At 39.3% G+C, this 26,816-nt stretch overlaps 1 protein-coding gene across 2 annotated transcripts in view; it reads left to right on the forward strand.

Annotated features, from left to right (window-relative positions):
* MYLK (myosin light chain kinase) overlaps window positions 1–26,816 on the forward strand; it is a 223,816-nt gene that overhangs the window by 117,599 nt on the left and 79,401 nt on the right. For both annotated transcript variants that reach the window (XM_009640862.2, XM_035896318.1), the window contains exons 11-14: window positions 403–555; window positions 19,593–19,730; window positions 20,407–20,604; window positions 21,787–22,033. In XM_009640862.2, the coding sequence (XP_009639157.2) occupies window positions 403–555; window positions 19,593–19,730; window positions 20,407–20,604; window positions 21,787–22,033 (736 nt within the window). The remainder of the gene's footprint in view (window positions 1–402; window positions 556–19,592; window positions 19,731–20,406; window positions 20,605–21,786; window positions 22,034–26,816) is intronic.

Raw genomic sequence — 26,816 nt, forward strand, 5'->3', positions numbered from 1 at the left:
ACAGGTTTTGCACATCTAGACAATAATGCTAATATCTAGTTTCAGGCAAAGTACAAGATGGAGACAATGTCTGAAGCAAACACACATTTCTTTTCTTAGCCACCTGAAAGAGAATCTGTGCAAAATACAAAGATAAACCTTTCTCCTCTTGCTGCTACTCAAGGCAGCACCCAGTGAACCTAATGGCAAAATTTGTCTGACAACCATATTCTGCTCTGTGCTTGGGATGCTGCTGTTTGTAGTCACCAGACAGCAGTGGCTGTGCACAAGAGAGAGGGATTTGGCTCTGCACATTAATATACTGGCTGGTGTTAGGCATCTCAATTTCACTGAAAATAAGAAGTGCTTTTGAAACTTGTGGCTGGGGGGTTTAAAGACAATTCTCTTGCTTTCTCTCTGCAGACCAGCCGATTCAGTACGCCCATTCCACTTTTGAAGATGGAGTTGCAAAATTGACTGTCCAAGATGCCCTACCAGAAGATGATGGCATTTATACCTGTCTGGCTGAAAACAACACGGGACAGGCATCTTGCAGTGCTCAGGTCACAGTCAAAGGTGAATATCTCAGCCTGCTGTAATTACTGCAATGATATCGGCTATAATATTTTTTTAAAAAAATCTTGGATCCTTAACAGAGCTGGTTGTAAGTGGATTCCATGTTTTTTCTAAACTGTTGTCAGCTGGGTACCTTTTCTCGCCTCTGGACATGTGTGCAACTTAAGTGTTTAAGGACTGTGAAATGTAAAGTAATATGCATGTTTCAGAAAAAGGTATTAATGCTCTGACCTAAACAAGAAGGGCTTAGTGTGGTACAGAGGAGCGAGGCTAAGTTTTGGAAGAGATGTACCACTATAGGAGAGTACTGTTGCTGCTGAAAGAAAAATAAGTCCGGTTTTACCAGCATCACCCATCAGGCAGAGAGTGTTGTGGTGAAAAGGCAGAGACCAGAGACCAGTGCCAGGGACTGCAATTATGATAGCAAATGCCAATATTCTTCTGCTAACAGGATTTATCAGAGATAATTCTGAAGAGGTATGGATCAATTAATTGGGAGCAATATATCTCTAAATAAGCAGAATTTTGGTAGTGAAAGTGCTAGAAGAACATTGTAGTAAGCGATTGAGGTGATCTGTTGTCTCTGAAATCTGAAAGCACTCTCTTTGCAAATTTGATACCTTCAGTGCTGATTTGACATAGCTGATTTGCCCATGAAAGCCATAATTCTGCACTAGGATCTGAAAAAACAGTTTAAAGACCAAAGATTGCAATGAAGACAAGAGATGACAGAATCCCATAGATAAATTGAACAGTGAGGTAGTATTGATCAGTATTATGGTCTTCATTCTTATAATCTCACCTGGTGTCAGTTTATACTGGTGTTTTGTTTTATGGCCTGGAGATGATCAGCCCCTTCCCTCTACAATCCCCCTCCCTCAGACTCCCATCCCTCTAAAATCAAGCCTGTATTTGGTATGTGTCATCTGCAAATTATTTTTTCCCAAATAGTTTGGCACTGCCTGTTCAACAGACTGCTGAGTGACAGCTGCCAATGGAACTATTCCATTTGTCTAGAACCAAATAATACCTGCCCCAAATTTGTACACATAGCTTGGTGGGAAATGTACCCTGATCCCTGAGATCCCAAGATTTGTCTTCACTTGCCAGCGTTCTGTGGTGTTTGTCTACAGCACTTCAGTGATATGGCTGCCCCTGTTCTGTCTGTATGAATCCACTTAAAACCCTAGACAAGCTTAAAATGAAAACAAAGTAGCTCTGGTAAACCTATGAGTTAATTTCTTGATTACTGAATTGGAAATGCAGTCGTCCCCGCCCTGCCCTCCCCCATCCCCTTGAAAAAAGGCACGAAGTAGGAAAACATTCATTTAAAATAAGCCTGAAACTAATCTGTTCTCAAAGCTGTCATTTATAATTTCTCTGAAGCATTTCATCTGCATTAGCTAAGGGCCAATGAAGAGCACTTCACCTCAAGGGAGCTGGCTTTGACATGGGACCCGAGGCCAACTGTATGAGGTTCAACAAAGCCAAGTGCCGGGTCCTGCACTTGGGTCACAACAACCCCATGCAGCGCTACAGGCTTGGGGAAGAGTAGCTGGAAAGCTGCCTGGTGGAAAAAGACCTGGGGGTACTGGTTGACAGCCGGCTGAATTTTGGGCCCCTCAGTACAAGAAGCACACTCAGGTGTTGGAGTGTATCCAGAGAAGGGCAACAAAGCCAGTGAAGGGTCTGGAGCACAAGTCTTAGGAGGAGTGGCTGAGGGAACTGGGGTTCTTTAGCCTGGAGAAGAGGAGGCTGAGGGGAGACCTTATTGCCCTCTACAGCTACCTGAAAGGAGGCTGTAGCAAGGTGTTGGTCTCTTCTCCCTGGTAACAGGCAATAGGACAAGGGGAAATGGTCTGAAGTTGCACAAGGGCATGTTTAGGTTAGACATTAGGAAAAATTTTTTCAGTGAAAGGGTTATCAGGTGCTGAAACGGGCTGCCCAGGGAAGTGGTCGAGTCCCCATCCCTAGAGGTGTTTAAAAGATGGGCAGACAAGGTGCTTAGGGACATGATTTAGTGGTGGGATGGCAGTATTAGGTTGGACTTGATGGATCCTAAAGGCCTTTTCCAACCTAAACAATTTATGATTCTATGATTCTTCATTGGGACACAGAAACTGAGGATACAGCCCCTCTCTTACTAACCATTTCTGAGTTATTTTAGAGTTTACATACAATGCTAACATGGGAACAATAGTGACCTAGCCTTTCCCTAGGCTTGTGTACTCTGCTGAGCTATTTCAGGCTACATAGTCGCTGCTGTACTGAGTTGGGAGTCCTCTTGTACTTTAGCTAGTCTGGGGCTAGAAAGCTGCATTGACACTATTATGGGGAGCTAGGTCCTCTGTTTTGCATCCCATTCTATTCTCTGGGAGTCATGGAGTGGGAAGGGAAGAATAAAAGCAGAATTAAGAACATGCTTGATAGGCAGTGAAGCCACATGTTCAACATTTTTACAGCTTTAGCTGTCCCCTTCACTTCCTCCCTAAAACTCATTATGTCCCTGTTGCCATTAGGATTACAGTAACTTTCCCCAAGACTCAGATCAATGTGGATTTGTCTGCCAAAAATAGTACCAAATTTAAAATGGCGATTTCCAAATCTCTTATCTGTTCATATATTTTTTTTCTATCAGACCCTCTAGCAAATGCTTATTGGCATTAGAGTTCTCTGAGACTCTCAGTGCTGCTGGTAAAGCTTCTCTAAATGCTCAGCTTTTGCAGACAGATTACAGCAGGAAAGCAGTTTATGTGCAGAAAGAGAAAAAACTTCAAAAATCCTCTCCTGTCCAGACATTGATTTTTGGAATAAAGTCTGTAAAAACTGTTTCTGAATTGTAACCCTTCTCTTGAGTTCCTTTTTGTCTCCAAGATGATTTAAGGTTTTCAGGTTTCATGCAGTGCTTAGTTTATTCATTCACTGCTAGAGAAATATTTTCATTTTGTATGTGAAAAGTAATTTGTATTTAATCGAAGAAGGAATGGATGTTCTTGGCATATCATCAGTATCAGACTACTGTCAGAATTCACCTTTTCCCTAACTTGCTACTGAGGTCCTTGGACACATCTCTGAGTCTGTCTGGTCTACATTTCACTTCATATTGCCATTATTGTCTTTACTATTCTAATGCAGCAAGGGTCTCAGGGAGGGGCGTATCTGCTGTGATCATCGGGGAAACTTTACCTGGAGCAAATTGTCTGTCCTAATAGTGAAACTCAGTTTTATTTTTCAAAGGCAAAAACCTCCAGCTTCTAAATTAAATTAAGCTCACAGATAATTCAGCGAAGTCCTATACTGGGAGCAAGCGTAGTCAGTGACAAACTGTTCAAAGAAAAAAAAAAAAGCAACCACAACGTAAGCCTTGTGTTTGAATTATAGTACGAGATGATACTTAAACCTGCTACTAGGTTACAGGTGTTATCTGGCCACATATTATGTTTTCTGATCAACTTTTGTGCATTCTTTGTCCTTTAGAAGATCTGTTGCTTTGGTTTTGTCAAAGGAAATTTCCTTTTGTGGGATTATTGCAGGAAACAACATTTTAAAGGCCCTTTGCCCCATAAAGGGCTACTGCTCCAAGTCCTTTTAAACACAAGGGGAGGATTTTTTCCAGTACTTTCAGAATGCTTTGTATTGGGTCCTGGATAACTAGCTAGGCTTATTGTGGCATAGCATTCCTTCTAAATCATCAGTCTCGGATTCATTTATGGTTGTCTTTTGCTTCCTTATTATTAAGCAGGACAAATTTTGCCTACCGCTGACCAACCTCAGTCCTTCCTTGGTTTTGTATGAAAAACACTGAAGGTACTTAGCTGTTTGTAGGAGGCTTTTGGCACTGTGTCGAAAAAGTCCCACACTTCATATGGATGGGGCATAAGAATGCAGTGGTCTTAAAAAATTCAAACTAATCAGTCGTCGTCTTGTTTAAGACAAGAAAATAACATCTTCAGATCATTTAAGTAACTGATCACTTAAGTGATCTGGAGGCTGAGTAAATCAGGATAGATCCATTAGGTAGTCTGCAGAGAAACTAAGTTAATCAAGGTGAAGCTAATTGTGGCCTTGTAAAAGACTAAGTAGACTAAATTGAATCCTGACAGGTGTCTTCCCTGTGGCAGCAGTTTCTTATAGCTGAAACACCAGTAGAGAACTCCAGAGAATGAGCAGCACTTCTTTGAAAAACCAGCGTAACAAATGTCTTTCACCATGAGAACTTTTCCTAACTGAACTCTCCAGTGAGTGGGGTGCACTGGATAAAATGCTAGATTAATTAGTCTAATGCTAGAAAACTTGAGAGGTGAGAAACACGGTCCAGGTTACTCAAACATTTAGTGACAGACATTCCTGAAATTCGCAACGTTTGCTGCCTTGCAAATGTTGATTTTTTTTTTCATTTAAACTTATACGTGATTTTCTACACACAGGAAAATCAGAATTTGGGAGGCTTTGGGGCTGATGTACAGTTTTTTGAAAAGTTTTTAACAACTCATGCATCACTGAGTTGTTTCTGTTATTGTATGTGCAAGCCAGGCAATTGGGTTGGTGTTCCCCTTTGATATTATTTTATGATATGAAAATAAGTATACAAGCCATTTTTTAAATACACTGGCCATCCCATTTGAGAAAAAACAAACCAACAACAGGATACGAATACGAAACTGAGGTGAGAAGTTAACTGACTTTGGATGTACCTCTGTAGTGAGTCAGTGTTAGTGCTTTGCTGTAGCTGTGATAATCAGAGTATATAGGCAAGACAACTAGTGGTAGTAACTGGTATAGTTGGAAGGTAAGGCCAGCTCCCAGGCATAGTAATTGTTCTTCAGGTCTGCCTGATGCCTGAGATAAGCCTTCTGGTAATATTGTTGTCTCTGTGAGTTAACTAATCACTGACAAGGAATTATAGGTTAGATCCACCTGTAGAAAAGATGTGTCAAAGGGATATTTAACCATCTGACTACACAAGATTACAGGCTGGAGGGAGAGCGGGAATAGGGATGGGAGATATGATGGCTTCAATCTACTGTTGTGCCAAACCAAATAAATACTATGTGTAGGAAGCTTTTGTTCTTTTGCAAACAGACTCTGCATGTAAGAAAGGCAGATAATTGCTTCTCTCTTGTAGTCCTGCAGTAGATGGCAAACAAAAAATCTGACCCACTGCAGGCTCCTTTAGAGTTCTCCAGCCTCCTCCCACCAGGCAGCAAGCATCACCGATTGATTTCAGGAGGGAGGGCATGAAGTGTGGGTAGTGATAGCAGCAGCACAGGCTTGAAGCCAGGGTACTTTTGTGGGCTCTAATGTTCTGCAGCCACCCATTTTGCTGATGCTTGTCTTCTGCACACTGCTTTTTTGAATAGAGACCTAATACTGTCTCCCTTGGTGAGCAAACACTATTCAGCAAATACTGCTGGTCCTGCTCATTGGCTCTTGACCTCATTTCTCCCTCTCTGCCAGCAGGGCACTTTCCTGACTTCACATCTGTTCCCCTTCCTCCCCCACCACTTTCTGTTCACACTTCTTTTTTAAATGCAGCCTCCCCAGCATAAGTGTCTATGTTGGGAAGCCTGTAGCCCTTACAATCCGATTACTGTAGTCATTCATTGACCATTGGATGAGCAGATTAGAGTGACCTGAAAGCCTGTCAGAGTCGCTGCTGTAACCAGTTTATCAGAGCAGTGAAGGGAGATGCTTTCTGGCAAACCATTTCATTTTGTTCCTGTCACTCTTCCATCTTGTGTGAGTGGGACCATAAAATATAGCCAGGTGGAAGAAAGGCTTTCAGGTAGGAGTTCTTTTCTTCCAGTCATAAGAGATGCTGTCTTTAGATCATGGGTTGTTTTTCTTTGTATCTCAGAATTACCTCTCTTAGACATTAATCTTTTGAAGAAGGTTATCACTGCAATAAGGAGCCTCTCTTTGAAGACTTAATTGAGAGGTTACAGCTTTGTTTCTCTGAGATATATCTTTCTGCCTAAGGTAAATGAAGTATGATATTTTACTTGCCTACAGTGATGAAATATTTGAGTCAGCTTTTCAAAGTCACTATTTATTTGAAAGCATTTTGCTGTATTTCAAGCGTAGCATAAGTATAAAGGACTATAGAAAACTTTCCAAAATATACAAGTCTAGTCTTGTTAAATGTCCAAAAGGCATTCCAGACCAGTAGCCTGGTGGAACCACTTGGCTATATAAGAATTGGTTTCAGAGCACTAAGCAAAAGGGAGAGGTTTTTTGTTACTGTATTGAAAGGTCAGAGGTAAGCTGACATGAGCATCAGAGAAACTCCATTCCAGTGCTTTCAAGAGTGTCCCAAAGTTCTCAGTCCAGCACTCTGTATGGGTCACTAACAGCTGTAATCCTTGTAAGACAAGCTGCTTTTTTTTTTTTTTTAAATTGACTTCTTTCAGCACCTCAGAACCAAACATAAAACACAATGCCAGCTAGAGACCAAAAATGAAGGACAAAATCAAAACATGTGTGGAAGCTTTTAATGATATAGGATTTGTGCCATCAATATAAACAATATTCTCTAAAGACAGCTTCTTGATATAAATCATTTCCAGTAAAAGGAGAACCAAGTCTGGAGGCAAATGAGGGATGAGTGCTTGCAGAATGAGCAAAAGGTAAATTGCAGGAATTGCATTAATATTTCTTACAAATGAAAACCAAAAATGGGATGCTGACAGAAGAAGATGTTTAATTTTAAAAGAAAACAAAAAAGAAAAAAACCGACCCCGACATCTGAAGTCTTCTCAACTGTGAAGTGATCAAATGCTGTGAACATTAAGCTATTATGATGTGCCAGAATGGCAGAAAACAGATTATTATTATAACAGTCTTGGGAATGGCCCTGCAATGTCCCAACTTGAATTGCCAAATTCTATAATGCTCTAAGTTTCAGCTGAGAAATGGAAGTCATCAAAATACATGTAAAACCTGTTAACTGAATATATGCCTGACTAATTTTGAAAGCATGGGCCTGATGTTACCCCAAAGAATGTTTCCAAGAGCAGCTGATGTGGATTAGCGAATGGGAACCCAAACAGTCAGCCATCCAACTATCTCATAGGATTAGCTCAATTTACAAAACTCTCCAGAAATGACTGTTGTGCAGGTAGATTTGATGTAGGCAAGCTGTAAGATAGGAGGAAGCTCTAATCAGAATTAATCACTGAAAATCAGTCCTAAAGCATCTGAGAGTCGGATGTAGCCTGTGTTTTTCTGGAGGAAAATGGTCTTGGTTTCTGACACTAAGCATCATTTCTGTCTGCATTCATTTTCTGGCCTTTGCCTGCTTTTCTCATGTAGTTATGAATTCACCCAGCATATGTTACTTCTGTAAATTGACATCCAACCTAGCTTCACTGAGCTACCGTTCCATGACTACTAGATCAATTTGAATTTAGCAAAACACAGGCCTGTTGTGGAGATATTGCTGAACAAATGACAAAGATCAAACAGATATTTTAATCACTTGTGTACCATCAGTCATGATACATCAGATGGAGTAGACACCAAACAGAAATTTAGTCTGTAGACTAATTGTAATGTAACAATTAAAAAACACATCACAGGTAAAATGGGTAACTAAGTGCCAGAAGTGACCTGTTTCTAAGCTTTTCATCTCTAGCGCCTCAAACTTAGGCACAGTGAGAGTCACAAATGGAAGAGTACCTGTAGGATTGATGTCTGCCTTTAAATTACAAATCAAAAGGTGAAATACATCTTTAAATAAGTTGTTTCCCAATGTTAGAATTAAAATTATAGAGGCAGCAAGACAGACTCTAAGGATATATCTGTGCCTACTTTTTTCACTCTTTTTTTAAAAGGTAATTAGCACTTCTGTTAGTGTGAGTTTTGTCCCTTTCTATTAGTTTCTCTTGGATTTGGGAACAAACATGTTGACAGAATTTAGAAGCCTACTGAGTACCTTGTGTTACCAGCTGATGTGAAACATATACACAAACAAACACACATATGCTCCAGTGCAAAAATCTCATGGAAGTTTCACTTAGAGGAGAAGAAAGATTCTTGCATAAGCAGAGGAGCATGCTTACAGAAAAGCAGAGGATGAAAGGGTCTCACAAGCGTTTTGTCACGTGTTCAAGAACATAATTTAAAAACGGCTTTTAATCAAAGGACTGAGTGAGCTAAAGGGATTGGTTTGAGAGCAGGGTGATGTGCATGTTTCTTCTCAGTATAAATATTTTTGTGGATACCATTATCAAAAGTATAGGGAAATGTGAGGACCATGAAGAAGAGTTGTGAGTGTATAAGCAAGGGATATTCAGCACCAGCAGAAAGAGAAGAGCTATACAGGTGAGAATTAAAGAATTGCTTTATGAACAGCATATGCAGGAGGAGAAGTAGGGTTGTAGGAAAGGAAGGTCCAAGTAAGGAAAAGAGGAGATGGATTTGCCTAAAGGAAGCATCTGTTTTTGAGTTAGGTGACTAAAGACAAATATGAAAATTTCAAACACATAAGCTGGTGTATATAGAGCCAAGTAAGGATGGCAAGTTCTTAAAGGTATGTTTCTTCAGTTTAGTCTTACAAATTTAACAGCGTGTTTCTCAAACATCTAACTGGGTTGCAGCATACAGTCCCTAGGTTAGTACGGCCAACCAAACTGAAAACAAAGCGAACAAAAAAACCCAGGGCCCCCATGCTGAAATTTAGCAGGTCCTGCCTTGTCCTTACTAGTTCTGCAAGTCTGTGGAGTTTTTTTGCCCTAAAAGGCAAAAATGTCCACATAACAGAAGCAGCATAACAGAATTTGTTGCATGTATATTTGGGATAGAAGATATATCTAACTAGGCAGACATACCACTCTAACCCTGCTTTAGCACTTCTTGAGATCTAATTTTGTCAAGCAGTGATACCTCACTTTTGTAAAGATAAGGTTTCTATTTTACAGGCTGGAAAAATGAGTGATACAGGGATGCCTAAGTGCCTTAGTATAAGTTATAGTGTGAGTCCTAATGAGCAGGTCATTCCTTTGCAGTAGAGGAAAGGAACAGAGGGCAGGAATTTTGTACAGCTGTATACTACTGGAGGTGCTTCCATGCAGCTTCACTTTAGTTAAGCCTCAACTTTTTTTTTTTTTTTTTTTTTTTTCAGGGTAATGTCTTAGTCTGAGAGATTTTTAATATAAATTCATTAGGAAGAGACAACTGACCACAAACAGAACAATACTAGAACGACCTTATCTTTTCTGGACTTAAATGCCAAACAAGCCTCACTTTAGAATGTCTTTCTGACACCAACCTTTACCCAGAAATACAATGTTGCTGTATTTTTTCTTTTTTTTCCCTTTGTATTAGTCTAACTTCAAATGTTCCTTGCTCTCAAGCTGAGTCTTACTCGTCTTATTTGAGGGGTTCCTTAAAAGCATTCTTAGTACAGTTTCCTTTTGATTACTCACTCAGCAGAGTGAGCACAACTTTTTTAATTCTGTTGCCAGCGTGGATTTGCCAGGGGAGGGAAGTGCTGAAGGGGCTGAACTCTCTCAGTGGCATCCTTGGGGTCACTTGTGCTTTATGTGCCTGCCTGTTCCTATTGTGCTTCTATCACATTTCAGCTCGTGCACAGCCTGGGTTTTTTCTAAGGGAAGTGGTATCTCTATACATCATGATACACTGCAATTAAGTTAAATTCTACCTGGGCAGCCACACAAAAAATTCAGACTGTACATGTGAAGGTGAAATTCTGCTTCAACAGTAGGCACATTTTCCCTGTGGCACTAACCTGGCTTGATCTAGCATATATGAAGCACCTTTTCTGCACTTCCCCATGTCAGACTGGTATCTGTGGGGGAATTTGTTAGCAGTGGGCCAGCTGAGCTGCCTTATAAAAGAATTTGGTAGGTATAGACACTCTTAGGCCTTCCATGGAGTTGCTGTCTGTGGCAGTGACAAAAGAACAATTACTTGATGTAAATAACTTGCAAACGGGGTTAGTCATTAATAAGGCAGACAGTTCTGAAGGCAAAAGCAAACACCGCTTCGGCTGCAAAAACTTACAGTGAGACTGTCGCTGAGGAATTTGGTCTGCTGATTGCAAAGTGATCTCCCATGAACTCAGCTGGTGACTTTGTATCTCTATTCCCTGCACTCTAAATTGAGATTTTTCCTGGGAAGGGGACGTGGAGAGGGAGGTGCTGAGCTCTTGTCCCTGGGATCCAGTGACAGCACACACGGGAACAGTTCAAAGCTGCGCCAGAGGAAGTTTAGACTGGACATTAGGAAACAATTCTTTAACAAGAGGGTGGTCAAACACTGGAATGGGTGTCCTAGAGACGTGGTTGATGCCCCAACCCTGTCAGTGTTTAAGAGGCATTTGGACAATGCCCTTAATAACATGCTTTAACTGAAGTGGTCAGGCAGTTGGACTAGATCATCACTGTGGGTGCCTTCCAAGTGAAATATATTTTGACTGTTTCTCCCAAATCATAATCCTTATTGGTGTAGTCAGCCTTCTGACAGTGGGATTTCCAGGGTGGCATCCCTTTCAAATGCTGTGGGTTGCAGAACAAACTGAGTAGACAAAACAGAGGTTAAAATGCTGATGACCTGGTGACATCCCACACAAAGGGAAAGACTCTGGAAAGAAGGAGCATGCATGGAGCTGCAGGATAGGGCTGGAAGAATAGCCTGCAGTAAAATAAATAGATTGCCAGACTGGATAAAGTGCAACTAGGCCTTCTTTGTATATCGTTAACCACCCTGACTACTATAGCGTTAGGGCATTGTCAACATTGGGTTAACATTTTTTCTGTGTAATGTAAGACACAACATCCAGGCTATAACTTGGCTGGACCCTTCAGCAAAAGCATCTCCCAAGGATATTTAAATTTTGCCTTCCATTTACAAAAACAGATTATAAGACAGAAATAAATGACGGGAGGTAGATGTGTAAAGAATACTGCTAGGTCATTAAACAGTTCTCATGACTTAAGTTTGCAAAATGGCATACCAACCTGAGATCTTTAATAAAGCAGAAATGTCCATACATGTCTCAAGAACATAGAGGTCTTGGTTGTTTTTTTTTTTTTATGACAGTATAAATCAAGTTTGGTATTCTTGGAAAAATTGCAGAAAATAGTTTGACCATATCACTTCAAGCCTGAGAGAGAAAAATACTTTACATAAAGAAAGTCAGATGAGACGAGTGTCCTAGTAGTTTTCTGCCTTATAAAATCTGCTATTTTTTGAGTTAATAGCATTGTTACCATGACATCTGCTAACAGCTGGATTTATTTACATTTAAAATATTTGGAGATGTGAAATTATTTTCAAGATGAAGATCCATTTGTGAACCTGTTTTGCTTTGAGAGATTTTAGTGCTCATTCTCTCTCTGAGCTTGCTCACGCCGAGAGCTTTTTGAGTTAAGCATTCTCCTCAGCTCAGTTGACTTTATTAGCCTCTGAGCCAAAATGATATTTAAACACCATAAATGGTAAATGTTGCTGAGGCAGTCCATTCGCGCTGCTCAGACTAGGCATTATTTGGCAGTTAACCACATGATTCTGGCAAACAGATTCCTTGAGTATAATTAAATCTCTTCTAAGACTAAACACTGCAAGTTGTTTGCAGTGTTCTGAACATAAGGCAGCAAAGTCTCTATTCTTTGCCTGTCCTTGACTTGTAACCAGTTGTAACCCTGATCTTGCGCAGCTGAGTTACTGCATTGAAGGTGTGTATGTGCAGTGCTGTAGCTGACTCTGCTTGAGCCAGGGGCTGGACGAGGGGATCTCCAGAGGGCCCTTCTGAATTCAATTATTTTGTGATTCTGTGCAGTGTTGAGCATGCTGAAGTCCTGATATTTCAACAGGAGATGTCAGCATTCTGCAGCTCACACTAAAAAGTCTTCAGTACATCTGGGTAGCAAATGAACAAGAAAATTTACTAGAAGAGATGATGTCCATAAACTGTTAACTGTTTTGACTACAGGCCAGGTAAAACCCAGGTGTGGTCTTCGGAAACCTTAAAGTTTGCATCCTGACCACTCCAGTTTCAACAGTAAATCTGGGAAATGGAAATACCACAGTGCAGTTATTATTCTTTTTTCCTTCTGTACAAGTGCATAGATTTATCTATTTGTTACCTTATAAAATAGTTGGTTGCATACTTGCAGTTAAACTGGTACATGTGTCTTGTACATTTGATTTGTAGTAGGTTAACTGTTCAGTACAGCATGAATTTTCCACTTTTTCTTTTACATACACACCTTCAACACAGTAACTCATGCTTGCTTACCAATGTAAAGATGTTTACAGTTGTGGTCAAGCACCAAGTTCTGATCCAGGTCTTGTTTTTTTCCCCAAATTCAAGTGTATTTTGGCTTAGGCCCACAGCTAACATTGACTCCTCTTGCAATAATTTCCAGTCTGCAGATATGTGGAGGTTAAATTTATGTAAGGACTCTTTAAATCCTGGATTGAGAAAAGTCAAGTAATAGGAAAGAACTTTTTATCACCTTAAATTTCTATTAATCCAGGTTAGTAGATAGATAAATATATGGTATAGATGTATTAACTTACTATTGATTACACAAACACAGGAAAACAGAATAAGAGATGAATAGAAATAGTTGTGTGTCAGAGGCAATATTTCTCTTTTTCCATTGCAATCTAAATATGCAGAGAATCTGTATTTTTGTAAGAAACTGAGAGTTTAAATTCTCCTTGATCTCTGTGGATTTAATGCACTAAGTGGCTTTTTTAAACATAGATTTGGACTCTTACTAGAGTGTCTTTTTAATAAAAAAAATGAACCCTTGGGGTAAGGCAATGCTGTGGGAAAAGCCTATATTACTTTTGCTTTGTAGAAAACATATGTGAGTATATAAGGTACCCTTAAAAGGCTTTGCTTACTATTTCTGGTCTCCCAGGCTGTGTTTCCCACTGAGTTGTGCATCTTATTACTTGCTGTTTCCCAACATTCATGCATATTAAAGCCTGAAGAAAGGCAAAAACCAGAGGAACCATATAAGTGGGATCATTATGGTGGACTTTTAAATCTATCACCCTGTGTTATGCCTTATCAAAAGCCTGTTGAAATGACAGAGAGACCGCTGCTCACCAGAGAGTGCCCCAGCTGAGCTTATGGGTTATGCCAGACCACAGCTCTGTGCAAAAATTCTTAAACTTCTTGATCCCATAATTTCATAAGAGCCTTTGAGAATTCAGTGCTCTCTAAGCAGCTTTTGAGAAAATCATAGTATCTTCTGTATTATCTTGCATGATTTGTCCTGCACGAAATGAACAGCTGTGTTTAAAAAATTGTGGCAGCTTTCATAAGCTACTGTAAAATAAACTAGTTGCAGGGGCTGAAAACAAGTTATTGAAATGTACTTGGGTTTTATCAAGCCCACCCTATGTAGTGCTTTCTGATGATGAAATTGTTTTGACGTGATGCACCTGGGGGGAACTCACTGCAGCAGCAAAAGTTGATTGGGGAAGGAAAGGAAGGGAGAAAAATAACTGCCTGGGGTAGGTTCTTTTTAGTCACCATGGCAGTACTGCTGTGTGTTCACTCTTACATTCCTTCTTTTCATTCTTAGAGGTGAACTTACTCCGACTTGAAAGTAATAAGAAGTAAGAGTGGTGAGGGAGATGTTAAATGGCTATAGGCAATCAGAGTGCATTAGCGTAATAGGAAGAGATTGGATCTCCTCCTCTTCACATCCAGTTGATTAAGCTTGAGGATGCGTAGATATGTAACAAAGTCATGCCCTTATGCTAATGTCAGACAAGATTTTCCTTAAGGTCCAGATTTCCTTTCTGGTGCCAGACGTGCCATATTTTATTGTCTGTAGTTTTGGCAGCAAAAATACCCTGCAGTGTTATAAAAGAGGTTGCTTCAGCCAGAAGCATAGTGACTTGCAGTATTTGAGCTAGGAGCTGTACCTGTGTTTTCTTCTTTCTCTTCCTTGCCCCTGCTTTGGGCTTTGAAGCCAGCTGTCACTGAAGAGCGTATGAATGTTGAACCCCAGCAGAGTTCATGTGGTGAAAGGGCCTTTGGAGGAATGAGGGAAAGCAAGCCTTAATACTGGCCTTTCATTGTGTGCAGCTTGCTTATTTGTGTCCTGTTTTTCTTGCCTCTTTGCCCTCCATTTTTCTGGTGCAAGTCACAGATTTTGTTCCTGATTTATGAGACTAGCTAGCACCTAGCTGTGGCCAGGGAATGTGAACTTCTATGGTTGTTACACTTTCTGAAGCTACCCTTTTGCAAACAGTGCCTGGTTTTTTGTGTATGGTTTTCCTTGTACTACTTTCCTGGCAAAATAATTAGCCACGTGTTTTCTAAAGGAAGTAGAATCACACAGTATCTTTTCACCATAAATGGGAACAGGAGTTAGTTGCTTAATCTTGAATGAGTAGTCCCTTCTTTTCCCAAGTACCCTCCAAAATCAAATTGATTGCTGTTTTTCCAAACAAGAGCTGTAAAGCCTAAAGTTGAAGAAGCCCTTAGGTATGTTAAAATAAGCTGTGAAAATATACAGCGCTGCTATCTCATGGTAAAATTGTAAAATGTTAAACCCTTCATCAGGGGAGCACTGAGTCACTGCATGGTGCTATGTAATAAATAAACAACTAAAAGTGTTTACAAGCTTCAGAAGAATTTGAAAATAGTTAACATTCAGGCTTTGTAATTTGGCCTCTGCATGATTGTATCAGTCCTTTCACAGAAAACGCAATGGTTTTGGACCAAGGCTAAATAAATAATGTATCTAACACTGGCTAGAGAGGAGAAGGCTTGGGAAGGGAGATCTTATCATTGTATATAAATACCTGAAGGGAGGGTGCAAAGAGGATGGAGCCAGGCTCTTCTCAGTGCTGCCCAGTGTTAGGACCAGAGGCAATGAGCATAAAGTGAAACACATCAGAAAACACTTTCTTACTGGGAGGGACAGTGAGCACTGGCACAGGTTGCCCAAGGAGGTTATGGAGTCTCCCTCAGAGATATTCGTAAGCTGACTGGACATGGCTTGAGCAGGAGAGTTGGATCAGATGACCTCCAGAGGTCCCTTCCAACCTCAGCCATTGTGTGTGTGTGTTGTCATCTTATGTAAAACATCTGTGAGGAACTAAAGTTGTCAGTAGGTCACTTTAATTTTTTTTCTAAGTCTAGAAGTCCACAGTATCAAATTTTAAGTAAAGGAAGAAAAGTTATATGAAGTGAGCCCCTATGGTTTCTTAATGAACAAATAGCATTTATGGATTAGAACTTAAGTCTTTTTAATTGTTGCTGCCAAGTCAAGAAACATTAGACAATTTTTGTGATATTCTGCTTAAGTTGTTGGTACAATAAACATATGCTACTGATCAACATATACTACTGAACAACAGTAGCATAAGATCAGAGGTCTACATTAAAAATATTTTAAAAGTAGGGAAGAATGCTTGTGTTTTGAAGAAGCCGTGTTCAAGTTGTCATGGAGTCAGTCTCTTCAGCTATATATTAATTGTTTGAAGCTGCGCCAGGGCAGGTTTAGGCTAGACATTAGGAAAAACTTCTTCACCGAAAGGGTTGTCAGGCTCTGGAATGGGCTGCCCAGGGAGGTGGTAGAGTCCTCATCCCTGGAGTTATTGAAAAGAAGGATAGATGAGGTGCTTAGGGACATGGTTTAGTGGTGGGATGGCAGGGTTTGGGTAGAGGTTGGGCTCGGTGATTCCAAAGGTCTTTTCCAACCAAAGTGATTCTATGATTTACTGTATCCTGGATGTCACACGTTTGAAAAGGAATATGGGTTGCCTTAGCCATGATAGCTTCTGATTTTTGACCTCTTTCATACAACAGATTTCGTATATTCTCTGCCCCCGCACTCAAAAGAACAATCAGCAATAGAAAGGGAGATGTTTTTACTCCTGGTTTGTAATAGGTATTGAGAAAACAGGTGATACTTCAAGGACTAAATCAAAGTGTGTGTGCATCTGTACATGATAGGTTTACAAGGATGGGAATGTCTTCAGAAAGGTTATGATACATAAAGTTGCCCTGGTTTCTGTCCCTGGAGTAATCCTCAAGTTTCCAATACTTCAGACTTTATAATCCATCTTAATGTTCCTCTGCATGATCACATTCAGTTTCCCCTAATGAAATAACTCTTTCATCTCTCCAGTAACTTTTCTTGCACTGTTGAAGCTGTACCCTTTAAGTTTTTTACTACTCATATACCATAGACTTCTGTTTTTTCATACTTACCATCACAATTTTCTGTTTAAGCACAGAACTGGTCTTCATACAAGAGGTCAGCATAATCCTATGCAGTGCTTTAAATTTAGTGTAAAATGCTATTTTTAAGATTTGTGCAATGATGAGGCAGGTTCTGGCCTCCTTCATTTCAGTTTGACAGCTTCACTTACAAACAGTGAGCACTGATCAGACTGGAAACCTGCACCCCCAGTAAATGTTCTTAATGTCACTCATACCAGTAGGTCTTCTCAGCAGCGTAGGATACATCTGCCTGAGATAACTTCAGAAACTGAAGCCTAACTTTTTTGTAATCTTGTTGGATTTGTGATTCATATATGCAATTACCGTGAATTATTTGCTTGCTTTTAATGCTTATGTAGCTCTGTGCAAGAAGGTGGTTCTGTTCCATTACATGAAACTTTCATTTCTGCAGTACATATTTGGAGGAGTTAGCATTGCTGAAAAACTCCTTTTGGGAAATGATTTTGCTCTATTCCTTCTGTAGTTGCTCACTCATTTCTTTTTAAGAAGCTTGAGGCTGGTATACTATATTGCCTTCCTTGATTACAGAAATTCATTTATTTAGACTACATGGAACAGGCACGTCAGTCTAATAAAGCAAAGAGACAGTTGCAAGGGATGTGGAGTGCTGCTAGTACTTAATGCTGTTTGTACCAGGGCTCTGCTGGAGGCAGCTCAGTCTGTTTTGGGAGGATTGCTGTTAGAGCCCCTACTAGCAAATTTGTTTCTTGGTCACTGTTAACACTCTTGTGGGAGCTGGTTCAGCTCCTTTTTTTTTTTGCTACCTGTCCTTATCTGAAGGCTTGAACTTCTTTGATCATAGCCCAAGTCTGTTTCTCTTTTGGTCTAGAACCACACCTCTGCTTTTATTTTCATTTCCCCGCTCTCCTTTTATTGCATATCTGCCTTCTTGATTTGCAATGTTATGAATTATTTCTGTAAAAGAGATAACAGAAACATTATCACTTCAGTATCCTTTTCTTTCTTTTTTTTTTTCCTATGCCTCTTTCCTTTCTTTTTACTTTCTTGTTTTTTCCTTTCCTCCTTTCTTCTTTTCCTCCTTTTTCCCATTACATGGATTTCTGCTTTCCCTCCCAGGTCCGTTCCAATTTGAGGGACAAAGGGATTTTCTGCAGGGCCTTAGAGTAGTGAAAGAGCACATGCTGATACTGCTTAGTACAGCAGTTGTTTGAAACTGTTTCCCTGAGTAAAACAGTACAAAGCAGAGGAATATGGTGAACCACAGCAGTTTGTTACTGTAGGTGGGTTTGGCCCAACTTCATGGCTATTTGCTATACAGCATTAGTCACGTACAAGCAGGTGCTATAGGAAGCCCTAAGACTGATCAATGTGGCCTAATGGTGAATCAGGCATTTCAGAGTAGTGAGTCCATAACACCATGCTGAGTGGGTCTCAGTCAGGTCCCATATTTCCGTTCTCACATGCATCAATGTCTCACTGCTCAGTGCCAAGAAAAGACCTACAGCATAAGCCAGCAAGACAAGATTTTGGCTAGAAAAAGCTTTGCTAGAGAAGAGAAAACACTTCCTCTCCAGGCAGCTTCCAAATTTACATTGAGCTCAAATAACCCTGGGACAAGCTTAACTTTTTGCCTCCAGGACACTCAGTGGATTTGCTCAGTGAGGTGCTTTCAGTTTTTCTAATTGCCATCCTTTTATAAATGGTGAGGGTTTTCCAGCCTGGCACTTTGTGTCACTGTAATACTATTTTGGATGATCTTGATATACCTTTGAAAATTTTGAAGGTAGGAATAAGCAAAATGAGACTATTTTCAAGTATGGACAGAAAGTAGGATTGGCATTTAAAAGACAAGATGTAAGAGGTCTGAACTCAAGCTAAACAAACAAAAAAAAAGTGTATCCAAGTGACCGATAAATATTTATGACTTCTTATATTTGGTCATGATCACTACTTTGGCTTCTGAAGTCTTTGCTCAGGCCTTTAGACCAGAAGTATCTTTCCTGGTGTAGTGTACCGCATAGGTTACAGCTAAATGATCTTGCTTTATAGCCTCTGAATCCAAGACAGAGACCACTGTGAATACTGGAAATTACACATCTGTCATGATAGATTTTCTTTTTAAGAGTAATTAATTTAACTCCAGCACTCATCATTTGATTGTACAGCCTAAAAACAAAACAAAACAAAACAAAACACAAACCAAAAAACCCCACCCTAATCCAACAGTTTGTTTTTGGTTTGTGATCTATGTTGATAACCTCAGGTTTCAGTCTTTCCCATCATCAATCAGTTGCCTAAGTGTGTAATACAGAAGAGGAGTATGGTGAACTCAAACCCATTTGATATTGACCATCTAACAATCTGTTTTGTCATTTCATTCAGTGGTGAATCCTATATTCCTGTGAATTTACATTTTTAACTCATCAATCATGAGAACAGCAACTTGTAAGATGTCTTAAGATTTTTATGTTAATTTAGCAGTGACTAAAGGCATTGAATTGTTGGTTACAAGTTGTTGGGTGGGTTTTTTTGCACCTGAGCATGTGTACTTGGGAAAAAATGAGTGTAAATTTCTGTGTGATACTCCATGATATCTGTTAATGATGATTTAAGAGGATCCCTGGAGGAAGGACAGTTCCATTCCCATTTCTTGCCTTTCTGCTTGGACTACTGGCAAGGAAAAACAGCTGTCTTGGGTGGTTTCAGTGATTTTTGCCTTCTGAGAGCTGAAACAAGACCACTGACTCGAAATCAGTTTGAACCTAAGGTCAGTTAAAATTTGTCATGAAAATTCCAGTAAGAGACCCCTTTTATTCTCTTCCTTACTTTACAGAAAAGAAGAGCAGCAAAAAGGCAGAAAATGCACAAGCTGCCAAGTTAAGCAAGACTTTTGCACCCATCTTCCTTAAAGGCCTGACTGACCTCAAAGTAATGGATGGAAGTCAAGTGATAATGACTGTGGAGGTATCAGGTGCGTAGCTATAGAACAGTATTATTTAAAAATTTTAAGTCCTGCTGCAAAGTATGTGCTTTTTTCCACTGTCCTTTTCTTTTAGCAGGTGTCTTTGCATTTGGAAATAATATTTCAAGAAACCAATTTTTTAAAAGCAAAAGCTAGGTTTGTCTAATCTGACCTTCAGGGTGGATGAACATTGTCCAGTGTTAATGTGTTCAGACCTGTACAACTGTTTCTTTATTGGAATAATAATAATAATGATGATGTTGTTAATGGGTCCTGCTGTTGAACTAAAACTAAGTCTCAGCAGACTTGTAATAGTTTTTGTTGTGAACCAAACAAGATTGAATTCCTGTCACCTGGGGTAAGATTAGTGCTGCAGAAAAGAGCAGTCCTGATATGAACTTTGGTAATCGAAACCCTCAATAGCCACCTTCATGGGATCTAGAACTCATTCTCCTTCTCTGTGGTATACATGCTTCCCTTATTCATTTGTATTTTATCTGTAGTAAGACAGACTTAGAACTATTCCACATTACACAGCATCAACAGAGTTAATGACATTCCTGAATGTTTTGAAGATGAAATTGAAGAATCAGGTGGCAGAATACAACCAACCTTGTTCATTTTCTTAATCAATATATGGTGGGGTTTTGTGTGTGTCTGATTTTTGTTGTTTCCTATTTTTCAGCTAACCCACCTCCTGAAATTATCTGGCTGCACAATGGGAAAGAAATCCAGGAGACAGAAGATTTTCACTTTGAGAAGAAAGGCAACGAGTACAGTCTGTACATCCAGGAAGTATTTCCTGAAGACACAGGCAAATATACCTGTGAAGCCTGGAATGAATTAGGAGAAACTCAAACCCAGGCTACATTGACAGTACAAGGTATCTCTACCTTAGGAAATGCTAGAAGAAAAAAATTATAATGTGCTGGAGAAGAGTCTATTTAAAGTACACGAGTGTTTATAAGATCTGTTGTGAAGGATGCTAGGAGTTCTCAGTCTCTGCATCTGAATTAAAAAGGATATTGAGCAGAAGCAACTTAAAAAAAATCTTTTCACTCTGGAACATTATGTTACTATTTCAAAAATGCATTCCTGAGTCCTGTTCCTAAGGACAGTGCAAAAATTCTGCTAAATGCAGCTTCAGATTATAACTATAAGGCTTACTTAGCTATGGACTTAATGTAAACCATTTAATGATGTTTTTCTTTCTAATTAAAGCCCTGCGTATTTGGAAAAGCTGTCTAGGAGCCAGGTATCTTGGCTTCAATATTAGCATTGTAGTGGTAACAGGTGATGAACACATGATTTCTGCAATCTGAGAACTAGCTGCAAAAAAATTGGCTTTGAATGTGATGTAAATCACACGGTAAACACTGGAGTGAGTACTTACAAACTTCCTGTGATTGGGCATTCACTACCTTCATGACAGGGGGGGTTCATCTAATTTTACCGAATGCCAATGTTTTCCCATAGTCATTACTGAGAATTATTGGAAATTAATGGGAGAGTTTTATTATTTTTAATTTAAAGGATCTTAACCCCAGAATTTCAGAGAGCTGTGCTTCCAAGGGTGGGTCTGTAGACTGTTATCACTGTCTGCTCTGAACTCAGACCTTCCTCTATACTCTAAGCTCCCCTGAGATCTAGCTTCAGGGTCAGTCTTCTATATTAAATGCAATTTTATGCAATCGTTAATGATGATGCTCTCAACTGCATAACAGTCATAGTACAGTCATTTGTCCTCAAAGCTATTCCTCCCCATATTCTCTAAGGACAAATCTTCAAGATTCCTTTTAGGGCAGCTTTAAAGTCCTTTTGTTTTGCTCTTCATATAAGCCTGGATTGAGCCAGTAAAGTGCCAAGTAAATGATTAATTTTAATACCAACACAAGTTACTTCCAAGACTAAAGCCTGACTTATTTTCAGATTAAAAACTTACACTCTGCATGTTCAAAATAACTTTGCTCATCTGTGATTGCTTTCCCTCCAATTAGTTAGCTTATTAGTTACATTAAAGGTTGACGTTTTCTCTTGATTTGTAAACTATGTTTGTAAACTACAGAACCTCAGGATGGTATTCAGCCCTGGTTCATTAGCAAACCAAGATCAGTGACAGCAGCTCCTGGGCAAAATGTCCTTATATCCTGTGCCATTGCTGGAGATCCTTTCCCCACTGTTCACTGGATTAAAGATGGGCAAGAAATAATGCCAGGAACAGGATGTGAAATTCTGCAAAATGAAGATATCTTCACACTAATCTTGAGGAATGTGCAGTCTCGCCATGCAGGGCAATATGAAATCCAGCTCAGGTATGTTTGCCACAAAAACAGCTTGTTCCCTTGGAACAATTGGTTATATTTACCCTCAAGTTGAAATTCCTGCCTGAAGACAAGAGTTCCCTCCTATTCGCACAAAGCAGTAGGGTACTAAAGGAACAAAATATTTCTGAGGGATGAAAAGAACTAATAAGCTCAAAGAGGAAAGAGGAAACACAGGAAGCAAGAAGGACAAATAAGTATAGAGTTTCTTTTTAGGATTCTGAAAAAACAAAGCTTTGTGGCAGCAGTATGGGAAGCAATTTGGGTTTCTAGCAAGGGAAACCACAATCAATGTCATGATTTTGGAGCTATTGTTTGTTATATTTGGCATCTCTCTGGATATTTGCAAGGATGCCTGCTTTCCATGGGAACAACCTGACCAGGAAGGGTTGTTCCCCATGATCATGATCCATAACTTTAAGGGGAGAAACTGTTTCCTGGCCATGTTTGAAATGTCTGAATTTTATATGGAAGTTGCAGTCTACTTTTTCTGATGTATATTTGTAATGAGGCACCCTGATGCTTTCAACTTCTTGTCATTCCTACAAAATTTGGAAGACGTGCTTTGATTTATTTTTTTCTTCCTGGTAAAATAACTATCCTTTCATTGAAGAATCAGATTTGCTGGTTCTTTACATTGTAGAAAGTGCCACAACATTTTCTACCTCCAATGGTGAAGATTGGGCATAATTACATATCCCCTATATGTTTATACAAAACTTAGTGTGCAACTTTAAACTGATGTTATCATTGTATGCGGTTTTTTGTGCATAGATGTATTGCCTTGCTCAGCTAATATTTGTGACTTTCTTTATTAAAATTTATTTAACCTTCATGGACATTTGAATCCACTACACTGGAAGAAAGTTATCTGCTCTGCTGCACGCACTAGCTTTTTAGTCCAGACGGACTAGTCCAGTAGGCAGTTTAGACAGATACTGCCCAGTATTATGAAATGTTAGCATTGTGGTTCTGCACTGCTTGCACTTGCCTGGTCTGTGGTGGGTTTTGTCTTTTTCATGCTATAAACAAGTTATTTTTCTTTCATATACTTCAGTCTAGTACAAACATAAAAACTGAATTATCCTTTACTCATTCCTAATGGAAGGAGGAAAGGCATTTCTTAATAAATTTAACCCATTTAGCCTCTGAACAGTGAGTTTAATTTTTTATAGTTAATTTTCCAAACAGTGTTGTCCAAATGATGGGCATGTCACTGTGTAGATGGCTAGCTCTGAGGTATGTTTCCATAGACGATCACAGGCAGCCACAAACTCACCTTGAGTTTATATTAGTATATATTAGTATATAAAGTCAGTCAAGGCACTCACTTTTAACCAGAAAAGGGTGGTTTAGAATATTATAGCTGTTTTATGTAGAGATTTCCTATAAGGAAGCTTGTCTACACTTAATTTCAAGTCTTACTACCAACATTTATGTAGGTAGAGCCATATGTGCCAGGACCTTTTTGCAAATAAGCTCTTAAGTAGATTTAGACCCTTTGTATTCTGCAATAAATTGTGAACATTTCAGAACAATTGGCTGGTTTGCAATCAGCTCGGGTCATCTGGGACGCTCAGAATGCTGATTTGTGCAGGTCATGTTTACATACATCCTTGCATCTAAGAAGAGTCTCTTTGGGGATCAGTGGTGTTTCTAACACTCAGTACCTCTGGCATGATTAGAAATGCCAGTTTAATTTCATTAAGGTCACTAACCTATACAAGAGGGAGCAGGCCAAATTGTGAGAATTGCTACCTTCTGCTGGTACATTTCCACATTTTGGTTGTGTGCCCTGGACATGGGCATCTTCTGATATACTGGTGGTGTCACTTGAACTGAAAGAGAATAACGTATTTCAACAAAACTTCAGGGATGAAAGAAGAAAAGAACACAGGAAGAACAAAGAAGAGCCAAGAGGGCTTTGTGGGAGACCTTGTTGTGGCTGACTTGCTCAAGTCGACCATAATGATCAGGTGTAGTTGGTGATCACCCGGGCCAAGTTCATCACTGAAGACATTTGTCAAAGTGGGAGCCTGACAGTATCATGACTCTAGAACATAACAATATACACTTAGAAAATAAATTCTTTCAGAAAAATAGCAGAGCAGAACAATTTTGGGGAGGGTGAGAGGAAGTAAAGTTGTAGCCAGAGAACAGTACAGCAGATCACATACTAGTTTCAGTTGTTCCCTAATCCTTTTACTAGAGAAATAGCTGGGGATCCCACAAAGATCAGTGCATTCATGTAGCTTCCTCTAATCCATAATGAGTAAAGCTATTCTGCAATTAGAGCAAGGGCAATGCTGATACCTCTTTTTACTCTGCCGTCATTTGTAAAATTTCAGTTACTGTTTGGGGAACAGAAAGCCATATGTTTTTAGGCAATTGCTTGTATACTACGAATGACAGAGAAGTAACTGCCTCAGGAATATCCAAGGAGCCAAATGTCAGCTGTATACCTTCAAGTTTGCAATAGAGCTAAAATAATTTTCACCGGCGAATAGTCTTGCTTAAATAACTTTTGAACTGCCTGCATTTGTCTTGAATACTTGATTGAGAATTGTTTACATATCCAAAAACAGTCTTAACAGTACCTGAGAGGAGAGCTGTGTTTAGTGTCTTTCTCTCAAAAACTCCTACAAAGTCCATTAAAAATATGCAATAACTGAGAAACCACAAGTCAATTCACTGAAGAGTTTACAGAAAGGTTGACAGTGGGCTATTTTTAAACTTAATCATTTTCTTTTCAAATAAAATGTGCAACTCCTTTTCATGTATTAATTTTAGAAGCATGTTGCATAGCTGCTTTTAGGGAGTCATTCCTTCTCCAACTCCCTTAATTTAGTCTGGGCATGGCTTCCTACCAGTGTTAATTATTTTCCAATTTTCTTCTCTATTATTCTAAAGTTCTAAATTCTGTCCTAATACCTCCACAATTCTTCTTTTTGGCTGCTCACAAATTAAAACTCTGGTCTCAAAAATTTGGGTTTAACAAAAGATTTGTCTCTTCCTAGTTCTTTCTCCTTTCATCAAAGTGAGCTGACAAGGTTGTGTAGCCCAATGTGTCCTAGTGTGATGCATCAATGATTGCTCATTGGCTTTCTGTCTTTCCCTCCCTCAGTGTTATTTAGAATACGTTTGCTTTGCCTTTTACTATACAGCAGACCAATAAGTCTGACTTTTAAAAGGGTAGCCACTGTAGCCTCTCCTGGTCCTTGTTTTAAACCTACACAGACCTCTGATTCCTCTACACTTGCATTCTTCATTTTAATTGTCCTAATAATGTTCCATTGAGTCTGCTATTGCTCAGGCCTCAATGAATGGTGTTGCATAAATATAAAAAGAACAACAGATTCACCCACTACTGTGGTTCATCTATTGAAATTTGAACATTTTACAGCCTGCAAAATGCAGCCCATGCAGTTGAGGGATAAGAAATCAGTCAGAGTCTCTGTAAAACTATCATGATTGAAATGGGAAAGTACAGTCCTTGTTTGACCACAGATATCTTTTTCTCAACCTGTCCTTTGCATCCTTCCAGTGATGCAAGCACTGGTATCTTTTTATCCCAGTACAACTTTCCCATGTTCTTTCAGTCAGTATGTACATTGTAAATGAAGAGGTCAGCAAAGACATTGGGAGTACTGGACAGAGACTGTGTTTGTTGAGCAAAGCCTTTATCTTCGTAACAGAGGTGTCAAAATGAGAGACCTCAGAAATCCTCCTGCAGTTCCTTAAGCAAATCTTCTGCTTTGTTAACCTTTGTCTTCTCAGATGTTGAGTATTTCTCTTCTCCCCCACTCCATCTTCCATAAAAGTTTAGTTAGTGTTGATTAATCTTATTTAGAGATTTTGATAATCTGATTAAAATCACAGGTAAACATTCATCTTATAAATCAGTGACAAATACTCTGCAATTCAGGTTATATAAAAAGCAGTTGTAAGATTACATTCCATCACACCAAACTGTAAATATAGTTCTGTCTTTCTGTAAAATACAGTTTGTTTTCTACTAGCTACACATTGTCTGTTTTTAGGAAAGAGGACCTTGACCCCTTCCCATTCAATTCTCCCACTCAATGCTGTAAAATGCAAAAGAAATGATTGGTCTTCCAGGTATAAAAAGCTTTTGGCCAAACCCTTAAGTGTGATAAATCAGGCTCTTTGAAGCCATTAGAGCTGTCTTTATGTCATATCTGCTTTATGTCAGCTAAAGTCATGATCCAGTAGATTAGTTGCTTTCTTTGGGGTCAAAGCTTCATGGAGTCTGGATTTTCTCTCCATTTAACTAACTCACAAGAGTTGCAAAACCTCATTCTGAGGCTCTGCAAGTTACCTGCACTGAAGCACCAGCTATAACTAGGGATCAACTTCTTTACCCCTTTCAGTTCATTCTTAAAAAAATGTAATTTACTCTGCAATATTTGTTTCACACTTGGTAGGCCAGTAGGAATTTTTGGTGTGTCCCCACACTATAATTAATGGTGCTTTTTTTCCTCTTCCTCCAGAGAGTGCTTCCTAGGGACACACAGACAATAAGTCTCATCTAAGGTTCAGTGAAAATATTTGAGTAGATTCTGCCAAGAAACTAGTATTTCAAGATATTTTGAACATAAAAGCCATTCCAGGGAAAACTGATCCCACAATAGGACAGAGAGCTATTTTTAAAATTGCTTCAGGCTTTGCAGCTGGGGTTTTATTTGGTGGTTTTGTTTTGTTTTGTTTTGTTTTTTTTTTTTTGGGGGGGGGGGGGGTTTTTCATTTTTTTATA

This window comes from Egretta garzetta, unplaced genomic scaffold, assembly GCF_000687185.1.
Source record: "Egretta garzetta isolate BGI_Z169 unplaced genomic scaffold, ASM68718v1 scaffold326, whole genome shotgun sequence".
NCBI classification, from domain to species: domain Eukaryota; kingdom Metazoa; phylum Chordata; class Aves; order Pelecaniformes; family Ardeidae; genus Egretta; species Egretta garzetta.